The following is a 21656-nucleotide window of genomic DNA, read 5'->3' as shown; positions in this document are numbered from 1 at the left end:
GCACACCAGGGGAGGCAGTTCTGATTTGTTCGCCAGAGTTTCTCCTACATTTTGAAGCAGCCTCGGTTCACTGCTGAAGGGATGGCTGCCTGCGGCTTTCTAAAGGCCAAACAAACAGCAGAGTTCCAAGAACTTAGACAACTGGCAGAAGACGAGGACGGTCCCCGGGCCAACGTGTGCGACTACGCGCCTGACGGCCCCTTTGCGACGACTGTGACTGCCGTAAAGCAAGGTCGCCGCCGCTGCTGTAGAGTGAGGTAAGATGAAGGCACCCGGGCTGGGTCGCTGGTCCAGGGCGGGCGTCCTCAGGCACCTGTCGCTGGTCGCCAGGTCCAGCCACCTTTGCAGTGCTACCCTACGGCGGTGGGGAGGAGGCCGAGGTCGGTCCGCCGGCGTGCTGCGGCCGTCCCGGTTGCAGATCTTCCCTGCATGCCGATGCTGTCCACTGATCGTCCTGACCCGGCTTCGAGTTTGGAGGTTGACGGAGACGCTCGTGGAAGCCGGGTCGGGGCGGTGTCGTTTGATCTGGGTGGTGAGAGCGGAGGATGCGGGGACAAGGATCTGATGTGAGGACCCGGGCACGGCACGATGCCTCGGCAGGGGAGGAACTGCTGCTCTGTACACCCGAAGGAGTGGCTGGAGGCGTGAACCACAGGGAAAGCGACCACGGCAGGGCGACTAGCCAGGGAGGGGCCAGCTCGGAAGGAGTTGGGTGCCCCGTGAAGGACTTGAGAAGTTCTGTATGCATGGGCCAGCGCACAGTATTCAAACGACATCAAAAAGTTTTCTACAAAGAAATCTTTATAAGTTGAGAGACTATGCAAAGGCCAAGGAAAAATGAATATATAGTAATCGCTGTCACTATATAGTCTAGGTCAATAAGGTAGGGAAATGTGTGATCCATTAAAACAAATCGTATTCCCTGTAGCTGGTGCTGTGGAATTGAATGTCAACCAAGAGAAAATTTAGCATTGCAGAGTATAGCTATAAACCCTGTACCTTCTCAGGGGAAGTAAAGTGTGACCTCACAGCCAAACTCTCCCGACACCTGTGTTTAAACAGCGCAAACAGTGAAAGTAAGCAGCGCTATTAGGTTCTTTTTTATAGAGCGGGCAGTGGGTATATAAGGTCATTGTGGGACACTGTACAAATAAGAGTAAAAGAACATAGTTATTGGACAGAATAAAATAACCAAGTAGAAATAAGTAGGGAAAGGAAAGAAGACAGAAGGTGGCATAGTTTGCCAGTTTCTCCTTACAACCAGAAAACCTAAGTCAGAAAACTTAGGTTATTAAGTAAAAGAGGTATTAGTATTCTTGAAGACCTAAAGCTAAACACTAGAGGACATTTAAAAATATTTAACCAAGATCATATATTGGAGAGGAGTTAGGGAGTACATACTAAATTTCTTATTCTGAAGAAATAATTGGAGGTGGTCGATACCCAGGATGAAAGACTAAAATGTTTACTAAGTTGTTCGCTACCCTTGCCGATACCAAGATCATTTATTCCTATATTACATGTGCATGTGCGCACACACACACACACACCCTCACCAAACAAACAGATACTGTGCTTCTTGACTAAAAACTTCTTTCTCACTTATGCCCCAGAAGTCGTTCTCATTACGGTCAGAAGTCTTGTCTGACATACATTCTGAGATCCAAAGGTCCCAGGCCTGGTCTGTTGACTCAGAAACATTGTAGAAGCCCCTCCCCTGCATTCCTCTTGGCCAAAGTGTTCTGTAGAACTGCAGATAGCCTTTTCTCTTCCAGTTTTGCTTTTGTTGTTTGTTTATTTGTTTGTCTGTTTGAGAAAGGGTCTTTCTAGGTCGCTCAACTGGTCTAGGACTCACTGTGTAGCCCAGACTGGCCTTGTACTTGTTATTCCCCTGCCTCAACATACCAAATCATAGCCATGTACTGCTATGCTTGGCTAAGTAACTTGTGTGTGTGTGTGCTATCAATGATTATTGAAGCTAATTTAAATTTTTTTCTTTTTTTTTTTTTTGCCAAATTGACCTTTTTTTTTTTTTCCTTTTCAGAAGTACCTCTTTGTTCACAGAAAACAAGATTATCTTCCTGTTTCATGAAGAAGATGATAACAGCTGGGTTAATGTTAAAGATCTGTGAGAACACCACAGACCAATGAGTAGAATCAATAAGAACGTGATCCTGGCCCTCCTAACACTGACAAGTTCTGCGTTCCTGTTGTTTCAGCTCTACTACTACAAGCACTATCTGTCAGCCAAGGTAATTCCGTGTTTTTCTTATTAGACGTCATTGTGGTTGCCTGCTTTCTTAACATGTAAATTACAGTACACCCAATTAATATAATATTTAACTTCTGTGGAAACATTTCTCACAGGGGTTCTCAACTTTGTAGGATGTAGCAGACAGTTCAAAATTACAATTAAATGCTTCTTTAATTATGCAATTAAACCAAAAGTAATGTTTAAATAATATTTAATCTATTCACATTTTCTGATAAATAAAAATTACTATTCCACAAAATAATATCACTTAAATTAAGTCACTGATAGGTAATTTTGACAACCTATCCAACTTATTTTATCTTACAGTGTATATTTTGATTCCGAATCTACAGAAGAGTTATAGTATAGCTTACCTCTTTTGCTGTTTATGGGACTGAAGGTGTAGCGATACTGATTTGGAGTCCAGGAGTAGTAAATGCCTGTAGCACCATGCTGGGATGACTGCACAGCTTTCCAGGCTCTCAGCGGAGAGGACTAAGTCGGCCATTGTCTTAGAGTAAAGAAGGCCTACTTCTGCTTATGTTTGAGCTTTACTGACTTTACTGTAGATGTTCTCTGGCCCTAGACGCTTAATTAGATGAGTTCATGTTTTCTGTGATCTACAAATGAAATCAATTCAGTTATCTAATAATTAAAGATAAGGAACAAATATACTATATTTCGTAGAGGGCTAGGCTTGTCTTTTCAGATTTAGGACTATCATTCAGGTTTTCAAAATGCAAACTTGATTTGTTCGGATGTTCTGTCAGAGAGCTCAGCTCCTCATATACCCTTGGTTGAAGAACAGTCTTCTTTGACAGACTCAGTGCTCAGCTTCAAGAGGGAAAAACTTGGAGCAGTGAGGGAAGAAGAGGACGCCTGCCTGGCCAGCCAAATTAGCCCTGACAGTCAGTAGGGTAGCAGATACCACAGTGTGATCCCCTCATACAAACTCTAGTAGAATGGTAGCTTTTTTTTTTTTTTAAATATTTATTTATTATGTATACAATATTCTGTCTGTGTGTATGCCTTCAGGCCAGAAGAGGGCACCAGACCCCATTACAGATGGTTGTGAGCCACCATGTGGTTGCTGGGAATTGAACTCAGGACCTTTGGAAGAGCAGGCAATGCTCTTAACCTCTGAGCCATCTCTCCAGCCCCTAGAATGGTAGCTTTGTGAGCATCTATGAACTCTAATTTTCAAGTGCAGATATTTTTCAACTTACAGTAAGGTTACATCCTGATAAACACATTTCATGATACAAATATTGTAAGTAAATATAATATGCCTTGCCTACCAAACACCATAGCTTGGCATAATGCGCTATGAAGTATGGGTACCTTCATCATCATGTGGCTGGTAGCTCCACAGCACCATGAGTGTTGAATAGCCTGTTGCTTGCTCAGGAAAAGATTAAAATTCAAAACTTAATGCATCATTCCTATTCAGGGTGTAATACTTTCACATCATTGTAAACTCAGAACATTGTGAGTCCACCTATTGTAAGTTGGGATCCATTCATAATTTGCTTACAGTTCACACCACAAAGGATATGTCATGTCTCTAGGGATTATTTTCTTCTCATTAATAACAGGTTAATGTGGTTTTAATTAGATGTGCTTGTCTGAGTTGTATTTATGATTACCTGTTAAGACACGGTATATTAGAAGGGCAAAGGTCTTACTCTCAATTTGATAGTTGTAGCAGTAATGGTGATTCGTGTGTGTGTGCGTGCGCGTGTGTATGTATGTGTGAGGGGGCTTCTGGCTGTCCTGGAACTAGCTCTGTACCTCAGGCTAGCCTCGAACTCACAGAGCTCCCCTCCCTGTGCCTGCTGAGTGCTGGGATTAAGGTCATGTGCCACACTGCCCGGCAGTGGTAGTAATCCTTGAGAATGGCTTCAGTGGTCAGGTCAAGCATTAGTCCAGTCATCTGCCTTTCAGCACGTCACTTCTTTGAGCTTTGATTTCTTTGACTGAAACTCTTAGCAGCACCGCCAGCTGAACTGAGTAGTCTAGTTGATGTGATACATCAACTACATCTCAGTGTTTTCTACATGTCTGTGCTCAAAGATGATAGCTTTAGTAGCTTGTTTCCCACTGAAGGCTTACATTACCACTTTAAAAATAAAGTGGAGAGGCTCGAGAGATGGCTCAGTGGTGAGGTCACTTGCCTGCAAGCTGGACAGTCTGAGTTCAGTTCCTGGAACCCACATCCTAGAAAGAGAACCAACTCCTGAAAGTTGTCCTCTGACCTCCACACATGTGACATGGCCCACCTCCTACCTCTTAATAGACAAACAAATAAACAAATAAATAAAAATGAAGTTGAAGTAAGTTACTATAGAGTCCTTGTGTGTCTATCTCTCACTGTTTAACAGGGATCTAGAGTGAGTGTTTCTTGCTCATGATTAACATGTTCAGGACCTAAAACTTGTGTCTTTACTTGAGCGTCTCTGGTGTAGAAATAACTCTGTCTGAATAGACTGTGTTCAGATTGGCAGGCATGAGGTGAAATGGCTTTCAGAATGCTGAAGACATTGAAGACGGTGGGGTTGATAGCTAAATAAAAGACAGAACAATAACTGGAGCAAGCTTTCTATGGTGCCTTGTAGCCAGACTAGCCACACCAGTGCCTTCAGCAATTGACTGTTCTCATTACCTCAAAGGCTGCGCACAGGCTCTTATTCCGCGCTAGCTTCTTGTATGTTCAGTAATTTGCTTTCTGTTAAAGAGAGAGATAGCAGAGAAGAATGGTGGCGATTATTCACAGTGAACGATTTCCCTGCCGTCATTAGAGATGGGAATTAGCCTTAGGCATGTAGGACATACATAGCAAAGGCTTCTGGAATAGTGTTGAGTTGGTTGCTTGATAAAATTGTGTAAAGATTTTCACTTGGTCTTTGACTTTTGGCTTGCTTTGTTTTGCTCTGAAGGCAAGCATGTTATTGCTGGAGGAAAAGTAGTTTTTGACAGTCCGGTGTAATATGGCAAATTTTAATAAATGTCACCCCCTTATTCTGCCACCCCTCCATTTTTCCATTATTCAGGAAAAAAAGTGAATTTCTTTTATTACAGTTAAAGGATGCTTTTTCATTCTTTCCTATATTCCCAGGCTATAGACTATAGGTTTTCAAACCAGATGAGCGATTAATTAATACAAATAGCTTTCTTTCCCTTGCTGACTTTTAACCCCGAGGAGTGCAGTCCATGGAGAACTGAGGAGTGACGGCCCAAGCTGCAGAAGAGTGCAGCACTCGGTTGGGGACTCACCACAGTGAGGTCTCTCAGCCTCAGGTGCACAGGTTTATAAACAACTGGAGAAAAAGCTGATATTGAAGACTTTATTTTTTTTTAAAACAAAGAATTAACCATTTGACTCTATTGCCATGTTAAATAGTCATACAAATTAAGAATTTGGATTTTGAGTTCCTGTAAGAACTTGATTATTGAATACTATGCTTGAGAAATAATAAGGTTTTTCTTTCAATCTTGGCATCCTATTTTTGGAATGCCTGTTCTTTAATGACTTATTATAATGGAGTCAGTGGAGTTCAATAGCCACCAATTATTTTTCTATCAGTCCTTTTTAGGATCTGATTCTGCCTGTCCATATATTTATGCCCCTCAAGTTTTCAATACAGCTTTCCAATAGGAAGTAGTTTGAAATATCTTTAGTTTTTTTTAAATTTTGTTGAAAATTATTTAAGCCAAGCATAGTAATAGGGTATAGAACAGAGGGATCAATCAAGTTCAGTCCTGACTTTCTAGAATCTCACAATATGATGAGCTTTGGAATTAAAGATTGAGAAACTTGTAAGGAAATAGGTAAATAATTTAATAATTATTAATAATTTAATATTTGTTTCTTCAGGCTTCATTCTGAATGCTTCACTAAAGAATTCTTCTGTCCCTTCCTGTTTAGACTCTGTAATCCTTAGGTACTGTACACACATTTTTTTGTAATTAGAATTCTAATCAAATTATTTGCATAGCATACCTAAACTACATAGCATAGTATGCAGGATCTTCTCTGTTTGCCTCTCCAGATCTCTCTTCACCATACTCTAAGCCTTGGAGGCTGACCTCTGGACTGCATTAGCTGAGCTCCCTTGCCTTTTGGGTTCCAGTTGGGTTCAACCAATGGGAAGCATCAGCTGGAGAGTGGAGACTAGGAAGAAAAAGAGGTCAGGTTATTTATTTCTTGATTCTCTATTTCTCCAGTTATTGGCTGGCAGTGGCTGTGTTCTTATTCATTTTCAACTGTAGCCACTGGGTGCCAGCAGCTGTTCCCATAGGTAGAGTAACTATTCAGATAATGAAATTTAAACTCTAGGACTCTTTGCTTTATAGGTCCATGGGGATATTTGCAAGACTGCATGTGTTTGTGACGTTTGCAGACTGTGCCTTTGCATCCCTTTTCTTATGAGACACCATTAAAATGGTATGATCTTTAAGCCTTAAAAAGCTAGACTCCCAGTGTTCTTATCTTTGACTCTTCAAGCTAAGTTTTCAGGGATAAAAAAATATGAAGAATAACATACTTGGGGGTCCTGGATTACTGGATATTTTATGGAGGCATAATATTTTAAGTTGGTCTTACGGGCTTAATAGGAGTTTTCCAGATGAACATGAATAGTGTAGAAGGTCATTATAAATAAAAGTTTATTCCAGCAGAGTGAATTATGTCCATGTCTATTGGAGGAGAGTCCTGTGTAGAAACCAAAGGAAATATAGTACAAAAACCTTGATGGATTAATTTGGATATTGATGTGTCTGGAGAGGCGTGAGAGATAAGAGGAGTAGGTAAGACCAAACAGTTATGTGCTGGTGAGAGTCTTCTAGACCATTATAAGAACTTCGGCTCTTAGTAGGTAAGATTGTGAGCCATAGGAAGATTTTGAGCTGCTAACATGGCATAATTGTGACTAATCTATCTGGCTCTTTTAAGAATAGATTATAGGAGCACAGACTGGAAGAAAAAAACTAGCTAAAAGGTTATTGTAATTTACACAAGAGGTGGCCATGATGTAGACAAGGGAGTGAGTAAGAAATGGAAAGCAGAGCTGCAAGGGTTTGTTGATCATTGGATGCAGGGTCTGAAAGGCAGAAGAGAGTCGAAAGTTACCGTGTTTTGACCTAGGCAATAGAAGGGTGAAATCGCAGTTTATTGAGATGAGAAGAACTGGAAAGCACAAATCTGAAACAGGATGAGTGGAAGGTGCCTATTTGATACTCACGCCAGCTGAAGGTGCCTATTTGATACCCATGAAGAACAGACAACTGGATAGATAAGTGTACTGTTAACGAAGCACATGGATGGTATATCAAGTCATAAGACTGGGGGAAGCAGCTTGTCCCTCTGAACCCACATGGTGGAAGGAAGGAACAAACTCCTACAAGTTGACCTGAGACCTCTAAATGCACAGCATGGTACATGCGCCCTCTCTAAAATAAGGAAATAAATATTCAAAAAGAGAGAAAGCTATGAACTGGAGACAGGTTAATAGTTAAGAGCATTTGCTGTTCTTCAAGAGGACCCAGGTTTGGTTCCCAGCACCCACGTAACTCCAGTTCCAGGAAATGTAGTGCTCTCTTTTGGCTTCTGCAGGCACTTCACACATATGACACATTTGTATGGGTAAAACACTTATAAACATATAGTAAGTAAATTTTAATAAAAAGCCACAACTCCTGCCAGGCAATAGTGGCTCACACCTTTAATCTCAGCACTCAGGAGGCAGAAGCAGGTAGACCTCTGAGTTCCAGAACAGCCAGAACTACATAGAGAAACTTTGTCTTAAAACACCAAAAACAAAACAAAAACAAAAACAAAGGCTACAAGACTCGATGAGACATCAAATATCAAATAAGTGTCTTGAGATCTGCTTTGGCCCCTTAAGCTCATTTCAGCCTTCACTCACTAGGCTGAGAAGGAATAGCCAGAGAGACATGGCAGGAGACCGAAGTATAGACTCCCGAGAGCCTAGGAAATGAAGGCTTGCAGTGAGGCAGACGTTACCACATCTTGTGATGAAATGAGATAAGAACTAACAACCAATGGAGCTAGCATTGTGGAGGTCAGTGGTAGCTGTGAGCGTTTGGCAGAGTGGGTTTGAGCTCAAGTGACTGATAGGAAAAAAATTTAGTCATTGAGACCAACATTGGGAGTTTTGCATAAAGGAGAAGAAGAAATTGTTGGAGGAAAAGAGCTGTAAAGAGGTTTTTGTTTCTTGTTTTAGTTATTTTTAGTGGAAAAAGTAATTTTGTGTTTCTATACTAATAGGAATGGTCCAACAGAGTGGTGTCTGGCCAAGCAGAGGGCATGCGATTTAGAAAGTAGAGAAGCGGTTATAAAGGAATGTAGCAGTTCATCTCTTAGGAGAAGAAGACTGTATGAATGTAATTTCACTAGGTAGTAAAGTAATTGGGAAGGCTTGAAAGTTCTCTGATTCCTCTTATGTTGATAGATATGATACAGAAAATGTGTTAAAAAGAGAAAGGAGCAGAAAAGGTCACCTAAGAGAGTGAGAGGATTAATGGTCAAGGGAATGAATGTAGCATTGCTCAGCAGAATGAAGGCCCTGCCCAGCATTCCTTAGAACCGGCTGGGACACTGGTGAGCAGTCACAGTTAGCTGTGTACCTGCTTTCGCAGACAAGTGAGGACTTGGGTTCCTCCTGCTTTGTTGTGCTTTGTCTTCAGATGAAGAGTCTCACTGTGTGGTCCAGGTTGGCCTAGAACCCACTAATGATCTTCTGGCCTCAGCCTCCCAAATGCTAGGATTATAAGTATGTTCCTCCATGCCCAGCTGTGAACGTGAACTGTTTGGTGGGTTTTGTTTTGTGGGATTTGTTTGTTTGGTTTTGGTTTTGGCAAAGCAAGTAAAATAGAGGCAAATTATGAGCGTGTAGGAGGCATGCGTGACAAAACATGGTGTTTATGAGAGTGTTGCTCAAAATGGTGGCACAGAGGGAGGAGATTGGGGGTGTAGTTTTGACATGGTGGAGTGTTCTAGGTGGAGGTGATAGTAACACTACTGTAACTACGTTTACTGCTCTAGTTAGAGGCTGGATGGGAGAGCAGGGCTAAAAATGAGGCGGATTAAAGTCTCATTCAGTAGCCACCTTTATTCAGAGCATCAGACAGTTTATACTCTGAGTGTGTAAATTGTACAATCACCTGAGTTATGAGTACAATTACAGGGACAAGCCATGCATGGCAAAAGCTTGTTTTCCCATCGAGGTACATGAGTGACGACAGCTGGAACAAATGCACTCCTCTCTGCTACACCTGGGAGGCGAACACATGCCAAGAATAATTCTGTGTTTTGAAAAAACAAGGTCATAAGACTCTTGCTTTCTTGGGGTCTTCTCAGAAACACTCAGAATTCCCCTCGAATGACTCCAATTTTTAGACTGTTCCGACACAGTTAACTATACATTGTAAAAGGGTAGAATTTACAATATATAATCTTAATTCCAATAAAACTACTATAAAAACAATCTACCAGCTCACTAGAAATTTACTTATTCCAAATTCAACCAATTCAGCAGCTTAAAACGCAGGTTCCACCTGGCGGTGGTGGCGCACACCTTTAATCCCAGCACTTGGGAGGCAGAGGCAGGCAGATCTCTGTGAGTTTCAGGCCAGCCTGGTCTACAAGAGCTAGTTCCAGGACAGGCTCCAAAGCTACAGAGAAACCCTGTCTCGAAAAATCTAATAATAATAATAATGCAGGTTTCTCTCCTAGTATAGGGCTGGAGTGAAAAACAAATGACTGTCTAGTTTCCATCACTTGTCAGGACTGAGGATCACAAAGTTACCTCTTTTTATTTTTTGTTGCCTGTTTCTCTCAAATAACTGCGATCATCTAAGTTAGAGATCTGTCGAGAGACTGAATCTGGCTCTCCCTTCATTACTCTTCCTCCCTTCTGTTCTCCTCCAGTTAACAAATTCTTACTAACATCTGTTTAACCAAGCACTAGGCCAGACATGGTAACACAAAGGCAGATTGGCCTTGGCACCTGCCCTTGAGTGCAGTTTAATAAGAGGACGAGCCTCCTTTGTAGGAATGTTGAGCCCATTGTGTTTGTAGGATGAGGCGATTCTCATTGTCCGTCAGCATCCTCTGTTATTTATATCTCGTAGATAGAAAACATTGGAAGCTTACGGAGTTGTCAGAGTTCTTTGAGCCTGAAAGCTTCTTCTTATCTCTAGACCATCCAGCATTCTTTCTCCTATTTAGTTTCCGATTAATCGGGGGCTTATCATATGAACAATATGACAATATTGCTTTCTTCCTTCTAACATTTCAAACCTGAACATTTAAAAAGAACTGTTAACTTACAAGTAATCTAAAACATTTGAAATAATAGTGCACATTATGAAAAGTGTGAGTGTTGGGGCCATCTCTCAACCAGAAATAATTACTTTGCTTTACAGTGTTGTTCTGTAAGAGTATGGGGGGTTGAGATATTTCATTTGGGACTGTCAAGCAGAGCCTGACACTTGTTATCTGCTCATTATTATACTTTTTTTGTTTGGTTTGTTTTTTGTTTCTTGTTGCCCTGCTTATATTTCCTGCCTGGCTAGTGGCCAGTCGGCGTTTTATTAAAACAATACAAGTGATAAATCTTTACAAAGTACAAGACCATTGTCCCACAGTGGCAGGGGGAGGGGGGTGACAGACAGGCATAGGAGTGTGAGTGCAGATGCTATTTCTTGATGGACATTAATCAGCTCAGAAATGCTAACCAGGTGCTGAAGAGATGGCTCAGAAGTTAAGAGCCTGATTGCTCTTCCAGAGGTCCTGAGTTCAATGCCCAGCACTCACAACCATCTGTAATGAGATATGGTGTCCTGTTCTGTTGTGCAGGCAGTACATTGTATACATAATAATAATATATAGAAATGCTGGGCATACCATTGATTAATATCAGTAACTTACTATATTCTGTCAATGTTCTGTATCTTGGATTATTGTATTATAAAATATATGATTTTTTTTTCTTGCTTCTGAGAATGAAATAAGCACATGGATAGTGAGTGCTTGGCTGTGAGTTTACCAAAATATTCTTCTGTTCTCTTCCAGAATGGAACTGGCTCATCAAAATCCAAGGGAAACCGAATTGGATTTGATAGCACACAGTGGGTATGTACTTATATCTCAGTTACAATGTCTGTGCTGTCTTTAGCTCATTCATTGATATACTCCTCAAGTATTTGTTGATTGATGGCAAGGACAATAACAACCTTGGACATGAGTAGACCTTATGCCCAGAGCTTTACATGGCTATCTCATTCTGTCCTTGTGGAAACCTTAGAAGTGTCAGTATGTCTGTTCTCGGTTTAGCTCGTCAGGGAGATTAAGGTAGTTGGTTAGTAAATATCTGAATCCAGATTTTAGCTTTCCGTCTCTAGAATTCTTGACTGCTGAACTGTAGTGCTTCCCCAAATGCGGGAATATATGAATCAGAATTGAGCTATGAATGTAAAGGGAAATCAATAGTCAGCAATACAAATCTCAGTGCTTCCTTTGTAAGATGAGGGGAACAGATAATATAATATATTCATTAGATTTTTTGTTTTGTAAAGTTTCAGAACCTCTATGTTTTAAAAATACATTTTCTTTTTTTCCTACCTAACTAAAAATAAAAACAGAGCTGAGAGGGCAGAGCTCAGATGTAGCTCAGTTGGTACAGTGTTTGCCTAGCATACAGGAGGCCCTGGGTTCAATCTCCGGCACTGGCACTGTGTAATCTGGATATGGTAGGTGTCAGGGACTAGAAGCTCAAAGTCATCCTCAGCTACACAGAGGCCAGCCTGCCTTCTTGAGACCCTGTGTCAACAGCAGTTTTAAAAATTTGAAGATAGTGCTGGTTTACTAATAAAAAACGGTGCAGCCATGTTATATGAGAACCTGTGTTGTGGAAAATGAGCAGATAGTCTTTATGAATGCTTAGATTTTTTTGCTCCTTAGTTTTGTTTTGTTTATGCTGTTATTTTGAGAACAGGATCTCACTGGTGTAGCCCTGGTTAGCCTGGAACTTTCTACGCATACCCTGGATTGCCTCAAACCTTGTGTCTTCTCCATTCTCTACCTCTGGAGTGCTAAAGTCCCAAGCATTCATCCACATGTCTGGCCATTCTTGGCTTCCTGCTTTTGCACTGGGTCGTTTGCATTTTGTGGAGCATATTTCATCTTGAACTGTAGCGTTTTGTTTAATTCCTTAGTAGACTGTGCTCCTCTTGAGGACAGAACCGTGTGTGTTATTCATTTGCGTATTCCTAGTGCAGTGATAAGCATGGTGTCTATTGGGTAGACACTCTGTAAATTCTTAGAAAATTAATTGATCAAAAATTTAATAAAAATAAGTTGTAATGAGGTAAGCCTAGTGGCCCAAGCCTTTTAATCACGCCTATAGGGAATCTTAGGCAGGAGGAATACAAGGTCAAAGCCTGCCTGGGCTTCATAGTGAGTCTAAGGCCAGCCTGGGTGACTTAATGAGATCTTCTCTCAAAATGAAAGCTACAGAAGGAAGGGTTAGAGCTCAGTGACAGAGCACTGTCCTAACATGGGTGAGGTCCTGGATTCAGTTCCCCAGTACTGGGGGGAAATGATGTTGACTTAGTGATATCAAAGAGATTCTTTTCCTCTCAACAGCGTGCAGTTAAGAAATTTGTTATGCTGACATCCAGCCAAAATGTGCCAGTGTTCCTTATCGACCCTTGGATTCTGGAATTGATTAATAAAAACTTTGAACAAGTGAAAAATACTTCTCAGGGCCCCGCTTCAGACTGCAGGTTCTTCTGTGTTCCGCGAGACTTCACTGCGTTTGCGCTGCAGTATCACCTGTGGAAGAACGAGGTGAGTCGGCCGCCGCAGCTAATGGAGACAATTACACCACTTAAAATGCAGAACACGAAAGTTCTTTGTGCAAGTTGTATCGGGAATATTTTTAGCTATAAATAACTGGATACAGCCTAGAGCAAATAAGGCACTCATTCTTTTCTAGTAAGAAGCTGAAATAATGGTTGGCATTGGTGTTTGCTTGTCTTCCCACTGATACCAGGGCTGGAGTTCTTGGTCCATTTCCATCCTCATTCCAGTGTAGCTCTCCTAGTGCCCCAGGACCGTCACATCCGTGCTCAGGGTGGGAGAATGGGAGGAAGGAATGGGACATCCATGTTTTCAAGGAAAAATTTTCTCAGAGCTTCTAGTAAATGGTTGTTCCTGTATTACTGTCTTCACTATAATTGTGGCCTTGAAAGGGTCAACATGAGTTCAACATCTGTCAGTGTAGGCAAGCTAAGAAGAGTCTTCTACTGAATTTCCACTCTGTTGCATAAGGTCCACCTCAACGTAGGATTTTGTCTATAGTACTGTTCTTCCATATCGCATTACACAGTATTAGTTTACTGATCACATGAAGTATATTTTTAAATGTGTCCACAAACTTGGACTTAAATTTCTTAACCACTGAACCATCTCTCCAGCCCTTTGAACTTATATTCTAATCTTGGTTTATGGTTTTAAGATGAGAGGCAGACTGGAATAAGGCGAGGAGGGTTCCAAACATGCCAAAATTTTGCTTACTTTATTTAGAATATTTGTCTTGATATTCATGTAGTTCAGATGTCCCCCAAGGCTTGTGTGTTGTAGACCTGACAACAGTGGGTGCAGCAATGTAGGGTGTGGGCACGAGTGCCCTCCTGTCATCACCCATCTTGTGGTTACGTGAGTGGGCAGCTCACCTGTTCTGAGTAAACACTCACGTGAAAGCACACCACTTTGCTCATGCTCCATTTCTCACAGTGACTCTCCTTTTTTCATATACTTGGAAACACTGCATCTGTGAACTCTGACCCACAACATAAAAGCTCAGGGGATCTAATTAATACACACAGTTTTTCTGCTCTTTGTTCCTTTGTTGGATTTATGGGTCTTCGATTTTGTGTTTTGTCTTTTTTCTGGTCCTTTGTTCTATTATAAGAAGATCATTATGTTTTTTATTTTTGTTCTGTGATTTTTTTTCTTCTCTTTTTTCAACCGTTCCATTTAAAAAAATAAAAAACTTTAACAATGCTATTGATTTAATAGTTTTGTCTGGTTGTTTTGTGTGTTTTCTTAAAGTCCTTGCACTCTTTTGTTCATGGCAATGGTTTTGCCTTTGTCTCTAAAGGCCATTAAGTTTTGATTTTTTTTTCCTTAAATGTTTACTCCCTGATATGTTGTGTTTTGCTGAAGTTTTAAATGACATATTCATTTTCTTTGACTTTTGTATTTTTCTGATGCAGGTTTTTAGCAATATGTTCTGACCCCGAAATAACCACACAAAAACTGTATTAATTAAATCACTGCTTGGTCCATTAGCTCTCACTTCTTATTGGCTAACTCTTACATCTTAATTTAACTCATTTCTAGTAATCTGTGTATCGCCATGTGGTTGTGGCTTACCGGATAAAGATCTGTCTGGCTCTGCGGGGCTACATGGGTTCCCCTGACTCTGCCCTTTTCCCAACGTTCAGTTTAGTTTTCCTCGCCTGCTTAAGTTCTGCCCTATCTACAGGCCAAGGCAGTTTTCTTTATTCCTTAATGGTAATCACAGCACACAGAGGGAAGTCTCACATCGAGTATGTGAGTTCTCAAAATAACCAGTAGGAGAAAGGAAATTCAGCAGTCTGGAGGCTGTAGTAGGAAGATTACATGTCAGCCTGGCTATACAACAAGACCCTTTTCCAATAACAATGTAATATAAAACTGTGTCTTCATTAATATGGTTGTTTTGTCTTGGGGGTAAGGGCTGAGATCATTGTAAACAGGGTTTTCACTGTTCTCATCTGATAGGATACTTTGAATTATGTAAGAAACAGTACAGATTTTCATATTTTAGGCTATAAAACACCCAGATGTTGCTAACATTACTTTCCAGAAGGAGACATAAATAATGGCTGCACCCATGGCTATCCCTGAGGCATGATCCCACCAAAGTTCCCCCTGGGAAGCCAGTGAGTTTCTTGGCTAATTTACAGATGAAGGGTTACTTTCAGGGTGTGGGTGATCCCCCACAGCAGGCCTTACCTGGAAAGCCTTTACCTGGTAGTGATCTAGCCCATGGTTCCACACATGGAGCCTCCTTCTCCTAGTTTCCCTGGCCTCTGTACTCCAGCACTCCCTGGAGGTGTCCCCTGGTGCAGGTAAGGCAGAGTCGCATACAGTAGGTTGCGGAGCTGTTGGATACTCAGTTCTTGAGGCCCTCCCGAGCCCTCCACAAGGGCTGTAAGCAGTCAACAGTCCCAACTGGGATGACCTTTTGCAAAAGGGCACAGCTTGACTTCCCAAGATGGTGATCTCTTGGCTCTGATGGTCACTCATAACACCAGTGTTCTGGCCTCGACCTCTAAATACCAGTATATTGTCATGGTAAGAAATATTCCTCCACATTTCCAAAGTGTCCCTTGAGTGCACTCTTCTTGCTATTTTAGAAGAAAGGAATGTGCACTGTTGGCAAGACTAATGTGACCAGAGTCCATGGGAGGAGCTAGGGAGCAGTGAGATGGCTCAGCAGGTGAGCTTGCTTAGCACCAAGCCTCACAGTCTCGGTGTGATCCTCAATATTTGTTTCTGAATTCTGTGGCCAGTGAAACACACTTTCTTAAAGCGTTTTATGTTCCAGAACTATAGGCTAGACATAAATAATACCTTCCTTGCTGGCCTCACATAGTTCCTGTGGGTAGCAAAGGAGCTATCAGTGTTCTTGTACTTGGTACACATTAAGTGGCTCTCTGTATTATTCCCTGTGTTTCAAAAGTTGTCTTTAAGTATGCTTCCTTATCTATAATACTTATGCTACTTCTTTTATAGGGTGAGTATCATATCCAAATGCAAATGTGAAAGCTCTTAGGAGATTATAAGTTCCTGTGAAATACAAGACCTTTAAGAATCAGAAGTTCACTGTAGCTGAGGCTGGCCTCAAGTTTACAGACTTTCTGCACAGGCCACTGTATCCAGCAGATAGTCTTTTTTTTTTTTCTTAATTTTTTAAATCAAAACAAAATTGCATCAACCATTTCTTTCTCAGCAGGTTTCCTGGTATGCCGGCTTTTACTGTCTTTTGGGCCTTCCTTCTGCAGTGTTCCCTGAAGCATAGATGCTTGAGTTGTAATGTGGACACATCTATTGGGCCAGCAGATACTCATAATAATATTTAATCATCAAATTCTCTATATCGGATAATCTTGATAAACGAGATTTAAATTCTAATGATCTTGAAAATGTTCATTGTGTACAGTATGTTGCAGTCTGTCTCCTGGTGTTTGCTCTGTGGTGGGAGTTCTGTTAGAGCATTTTGAAAGTGTTAGGAGATAAACATTGTCAGTTTGCTTTTCTGTTCCTACTACTAACATCGACTTCATAGAAACTAACGGGAGAGCACTAAGTGAGCTTCCTCATCCTAGGGGAGAAGTTCGCGTTAGTCTTCAGAGACCTTAGAGATATTCCTCACACCTTTGTTTGCTACTTCATTCTTTCAGCACTGCCTTCTGTTTACTACTCTCAGTTTTTAAAACATTCTGACAAAAAAGCAAATTAAGACAAAAATATGTCTTAACTAATGGTATAGCAATTGCTTTAGTTTTGTTACTAGCATTTGGTTTTAAATATTCAGACTTGATCTTTGTCTTACTCTAGGATGGCTGGTTTCGGATAGCTGAGAATATGGGATTTCAGTGCCTAAAGATTGAAAGCAAAGATCCTCGGCTAGATGGAATAGACTCACTTTCTGGAACTGAGATCCCCCTGCACTATGTGTGTAAGCTGGCCACTCACGCCATCCACTTGGTGGTCTTTCATGAGCGGAGTGGCAACTACCTCTGGCATGGTCACCTACGACTCAGAGGACACATGGACAGAAAGTTTGTTCCTTTTCGAAAGTTACAGTTTGGTCGTTATCCTGGAGCTTTTGACAGGTAAGTCTAAAACAAAGAACAATAATGAATGATAATATCATGTGTTTTGTATTTATATATATGCGTATATACTCATGCAATGAAGTATTGTACCTCAGGAAACCCCGCTGCAAGTCTGCAACAGCATGAATGAGTCCTGCAATACTGAGTGTCTCAAACACGGCAGAAAAGAATGATAGTATATAGTCATGCTGTGTTCATGGACATATTTAAAATTGAATAAAGGTACTAACAAGATAGAATGTGTCCCTAGAGAGTAGAGAAGGAGTCACTGAGTGGGGTACACAGAGACCTCCAGGGGAGCTGATAAGATGCAGTGTCTGTGATGAAGATGCAAACACAAATGCTTGTAACTCATTACTTTGTGCCTTTATGTCTTACATGCGTGTGCGTGTGTGTGTGTGCGCGTGTGTGCGTGCGTGTGCGTGTGTGTGTGTGCGTGTGTGTGTGTGCGTGTGTATGTGTGTGTGCGCGCGCGCGCGTGCGTGCGTGCGTGCGTGTGTGTGTGTGTGTGTGTGTGTGTGTGTGTATTTTCCCTGGGTCCTGAGGTGGTGACTCAGACAGGTAAATCCTAGCGCTGCAGGAGAGCTGCAGGTGAGGCTGAGCTAGCTAATGAGTTGCAGGGCAGCCTGGCTGTCATCGTGAAACCCTGCCTCAGAAAGCTAAGACAAATCACAGGACTAAAATTAATACTCCGTGTAGATGTCTGTCCTCAACTATCGCAGTAATAAACACTGCTGGCGAGAACAGGCACTTTAGGAGACGCGTGTGACACAGAACAGTGAACATCAGCTTTCTGACCCCGAGTTGTACTTTTCTCTCTCCTTGGAAGTCATTAATGTTGATGCTGTAATCTGCCTGGAACACTGGAACCTGACGTGAATATAGACTGAATGTTTGCCTTAAAGTTTATCATGCTTCTAAGAGTTTTCATGCCAAAGCCTTTTGAGAGCACTTTCGGGGAAATACTGCTTGTTGTCACGCTTTAGACCTGTAAGGCGTGCTTATTTTTGTTTCCTTATAGTGTTTAGTTTCACACGTGTGAGAAACGGCTGAAAGGATGTTCACAGCTGGAGTGACCAGGGGTGATCAGTGGGCTCTGAGAGACAGTCCTTGTCAGTGTTGCGTCCGTCATTTTTGTCAAAAATCTTAGCTGTTATTCATGTTTATGCACTTTTTTCCTAATTTTGTGTTTCAAAGGGTTTTTTTAAGGAAGTTATTTAGTTCTTTAAGGTATTAAAAGTCTATATCAAAGTTTAGTTAATAAGTTAGTTAAGTTCAAAATCACCAACCAGCCAATAGCTTGTAGGCATCATGTGTGCTAGTAGATAAAGCCTCTTGTACATTTTCAGCTTTACACAGAGGACTAGAACGTTCTTGAGAAATAATCATAGAAGGTGGGTTCCAGGTAGCTTTGCCGTCAATGAGGCTTCCAAGTTTCTGCAGTTTACTTGGTATTTCTTAGCTATAAGAACTATTTTCTCTAAAATTAAACTGATAACTGAAAATGATGATGTTGTTCAACTTTCACATCTACTTAAAATGTCAAAGTATCTATAAAACTATTTTAGATGCATTAAGCCAGGACTGGTGGCAGAAGCCTGTAATCCAGCTACATGGAAGACTGAAGCAGGAGGATTGCAAATTCAGTGCCATCCTTGGCAACTTAGGGAGACCTTGTCTCAAAAAAAAAAAAAAAAAGAGGAATGGGGTATGGCTCAGTGGTAGCGTGCAGAAGGCCCTAGATTCAGTCCATAGAGCCATTCCTCCCTCATCCCCAAATTTAGCTGCATTAGTGAAAAATATTTAAAACTAAGGTTCTGTGTTGCTATTGGGTGTTGGATTTTCAAGGCCCTAATAAAGCTACTGATTGGCACCTGAAGCATTGAAGAAAATTCACTTGATGGTTAGCTCCTTTGCTGATGTTCACTGTATTAAAAGTCTGCCTGTGTTCTGGATTAAATCTTGATAGTAAATCTTTTGTTTCTAGGCCAGAGTTGCAGCAGGTCACTATTGATGGGCTAGACGTGCTTATTCCGAAAGACCCAGGACACTTTCTAGAAGAAGTGACACGCTCCAGATTTATCGAGTGCAGGTATAAAGAAGCTCGGGCGTTCCTTCAGGTTAGAGACAACCAAATAATTACTTTTAAATTAAATTAATGAGAATATTACGCCTCGTTTAGTGTGTAAGAGGAAATGAAGATGGCTTATGCAAAACAGGCTAAATTGTCTTGTAAGTTGATCTTTCTTCATCCTGCCTTTTTTCTTTTCATTTAAAGTTAAAACCTTCATTTTCCCCCTTGTGCTTGACATGCACAAGGCTTGAGTTTTGATTTCCACTGCCACATAGATCAAGCGTGGTAGCAGGTGCCTATAATCCCAGCACTTGGGAGAAAGGGGCAGAGGGTTGAAGGTGATATTCCACTACAGAGTGAGTTCAGAGGCAGCCTGGGCCAACAAGACCCTATCTCAAAAAGGAAAATTATAAGTTCTATGGCTATTATGGTAGGTATGAAACCCAGCCTCAGCCAGCAAAGACCAAAGCTCTCAATTAGAAAGCAATCCCTGGGCTTCATACACACACAGAGACACACACAGACAAACACACACACACACACACACACACTTTTCCTTCCCTGAATGGGGAGTGGCCATGTATTTATTGCTTTGTTTTATTAGATCCTGATAGAATTAACACTGGCCTTATTCCACAGTTATGATAGCTCATAGGCTTTATTTTAAAAGTGGCTTTTTTTTTTTTTTTTTTAGAAATGACTTAGGATATAACCACAGAAGAGAAACCATGTGGCTTTAGAAAGACTTAATGAAAATAGGGATTTTTTTTTTTTTGGTCAGACATTTGGCACTAATTATGAGTATGTGAGTGTGTTTGGCAAAAATGTTAAACAAGTGCTCTACAAAGACCAGCTGAATTCTCAGCTTTTCCTCTGCTGTTCTAGCTTTCTGCCTTCTGACTGTAGTGATACACAAACCATTTTGATGGGTATAAACGTCCAGCTGTAGCAGTTACATGAAATCAGAGATCCTGTGAAAACAGTGTTTGACTGTGGGGATTTGGTTCCCTAATTCTTCTACTTGCCCTTTAATTTCTGGAGTTCCCTGGCCAAAGACTGGTCTGTAGGAGAGTCTATCGGGCATTTTCTTCACTAATGATCAATGTGGGAGGGTCCAGCCCACTGGGGGCAGTGCCGCACCTGCGCAAATGACTCTGGGTTGTATAAGAGTTAGATCTAAGCAAGTCAGTAAGTAGCATTCCTTCATGGTTTCGGCTTCAGTCCTTTTTGGTTTTGGTTTTGGTTTGAGTTTGGGGTTTTTTGTTTGTTTATTTGTTTGGTTTGGTTTGGTTTGGATTTTTTTTTTAAGACAGGGTTTCTTTGCCTAACCCTGGCTGGAACTTGCTCTGTAGACCAGGCAGACCTCGAACTCAGTGATCCGCCTGCCTCTCCCTCCCAAGTGTAGCATTAAAGATGTGAGCCGCCACCCAACTCTGTGTCTCAGTTCTTACCTTGAGTTTCTGTCCTGACTGCCCTCAGGGAGGGGCTGTGACTGGGAGCTGTGAGGTGAATTAAACCCCTCCCCAAGTTGCTTTTTGATCATAGTGCTTATCACAGCGGTTAGGACGCAAATTAGGACAAATCGAATGAGAAGTTGAGTATTAGCTTCTTTATTGCTGCCCAGTATCCAAGACTGAAATACAAGGACTCTCAGATGCTATACACTGAAGCCCAGGACCTAAGCCTGGCAGCCCAAAAGTGGTCCTTCTCTTCCTTAGAATTAGTTACTATAGGACTGTCAAGTCTCCTGAGCTTCCTGGGCGAGAAGGCAGAAAGCATCACTTGTGGACAGGCCTGTTCTGTAGTCAAATGCTGCCTCCACCACAGCGTAATAAGAAGTAGAAGTGATGGGGTTTGCTGCTTCCTGCCCCAAGGGCATTACCCACCTCTGCCATAGCAGTTACCACAGTGAACCGTTAGTGTCTCTCACCCTGTGAGACACCCTTAAATTTTGTGAGCTTAATATCAGGCCCCTTATTTTATGCATGGCAGTCAATTGCTCCCGTGCCATTGTGATGCCCAGCTTGTTTCTCCCTCCTGCCATGGTGCTGATATTACTGATGGGGATCACCTAAAGGCTTGGGAATGTTGTTTTTATCTTTATCCTATTACTAGATTCATTCTTTGTTTCTTATGTTAGAACCATAAGTAAATTTTCAAATTAAAGTTAACTTACACTCGTTTAAACACTTGATGGCGCCAAACAGTCTAAAATGAAATGAAATGCATGGTATGGTTATAGCAATGAATTTAATCCAATTTTTAAAATAAAACTGGTAATGTAGCCCCTAGCTTTCTCATTTACCTTAATAATATTTTTTTAAAAGCAGTATCAGACTTACATAACAGTTCCAA

The 21656-nt window shown here is 41.3% G+C and overlaps 1 protein-coding gene across 7 annotated transcripts in view; it reads left to right on the top strand.

Annotated features, from left to right (window-relative positions):
* Positions 1 to 208: 208 nt before the first annotated feature.
* Positions 209 to 21656, top strand: part of Fktn (fukutin) — a 59764-nt gene continuing 38316 nt past the window's right edge. The window contains exons 1-7 of one of the 7 annotated variants that reach the window (XM_057790555.1): positions 2136 to 2252; positions 6129 to 6195; positions 6304 to 6441; positions 11349 to 11408; positions 12921 to 13124; positions 16947 to 17224; positions 19215 to 19347. In XM_057790555.1, the coding sequence (XP_057646538.1) occupies positions 12942 to 13124; positions 16947 to 17224; positions 19215 to 19347 (594 nt within the window). In that variant the 5' untranslated portion in view covers positions 2136 to 2252; positions 6129 to 6195; positions 6304 to 6441; positions 11349 to 11408; positions 12921 to 12941. Of the gene's footprint in view, positions 258 to 942; positions 1077 to 2044; positions 2253 to 3106; positions 3172 to 6128; positions 6196 to 6303; positions 6442 to 11348; positions 11409 to 12920; positions 13125 to 16946; positions 17225 to 19214; positions 19348 to 21656 lie in introns of those variants that run through there. The other 6 variants (XM_057790556.1, XM_057790553.1, XM_057790552.1 and 3 more) reach the window with 6 other exon arrangements.

Source organism: Chionomys nivalis, chromosome 16 (genome assembly GCF_950005125.1).
Source record: "Chionomys nivalis chromosome 16, mChiNiv1.1, whole genome shotgun sequence".
Classification (NCBI taxonomy): domain Eukaryota; kingdom Metazoa; phylum Chordata; class Mammalia; order Rodentia; family Cricetidae; genus Chionomys; species Chionomys nivalis.
This window is presented reverse-complemented; position numbering and strand designations above follow the sequence as displayed.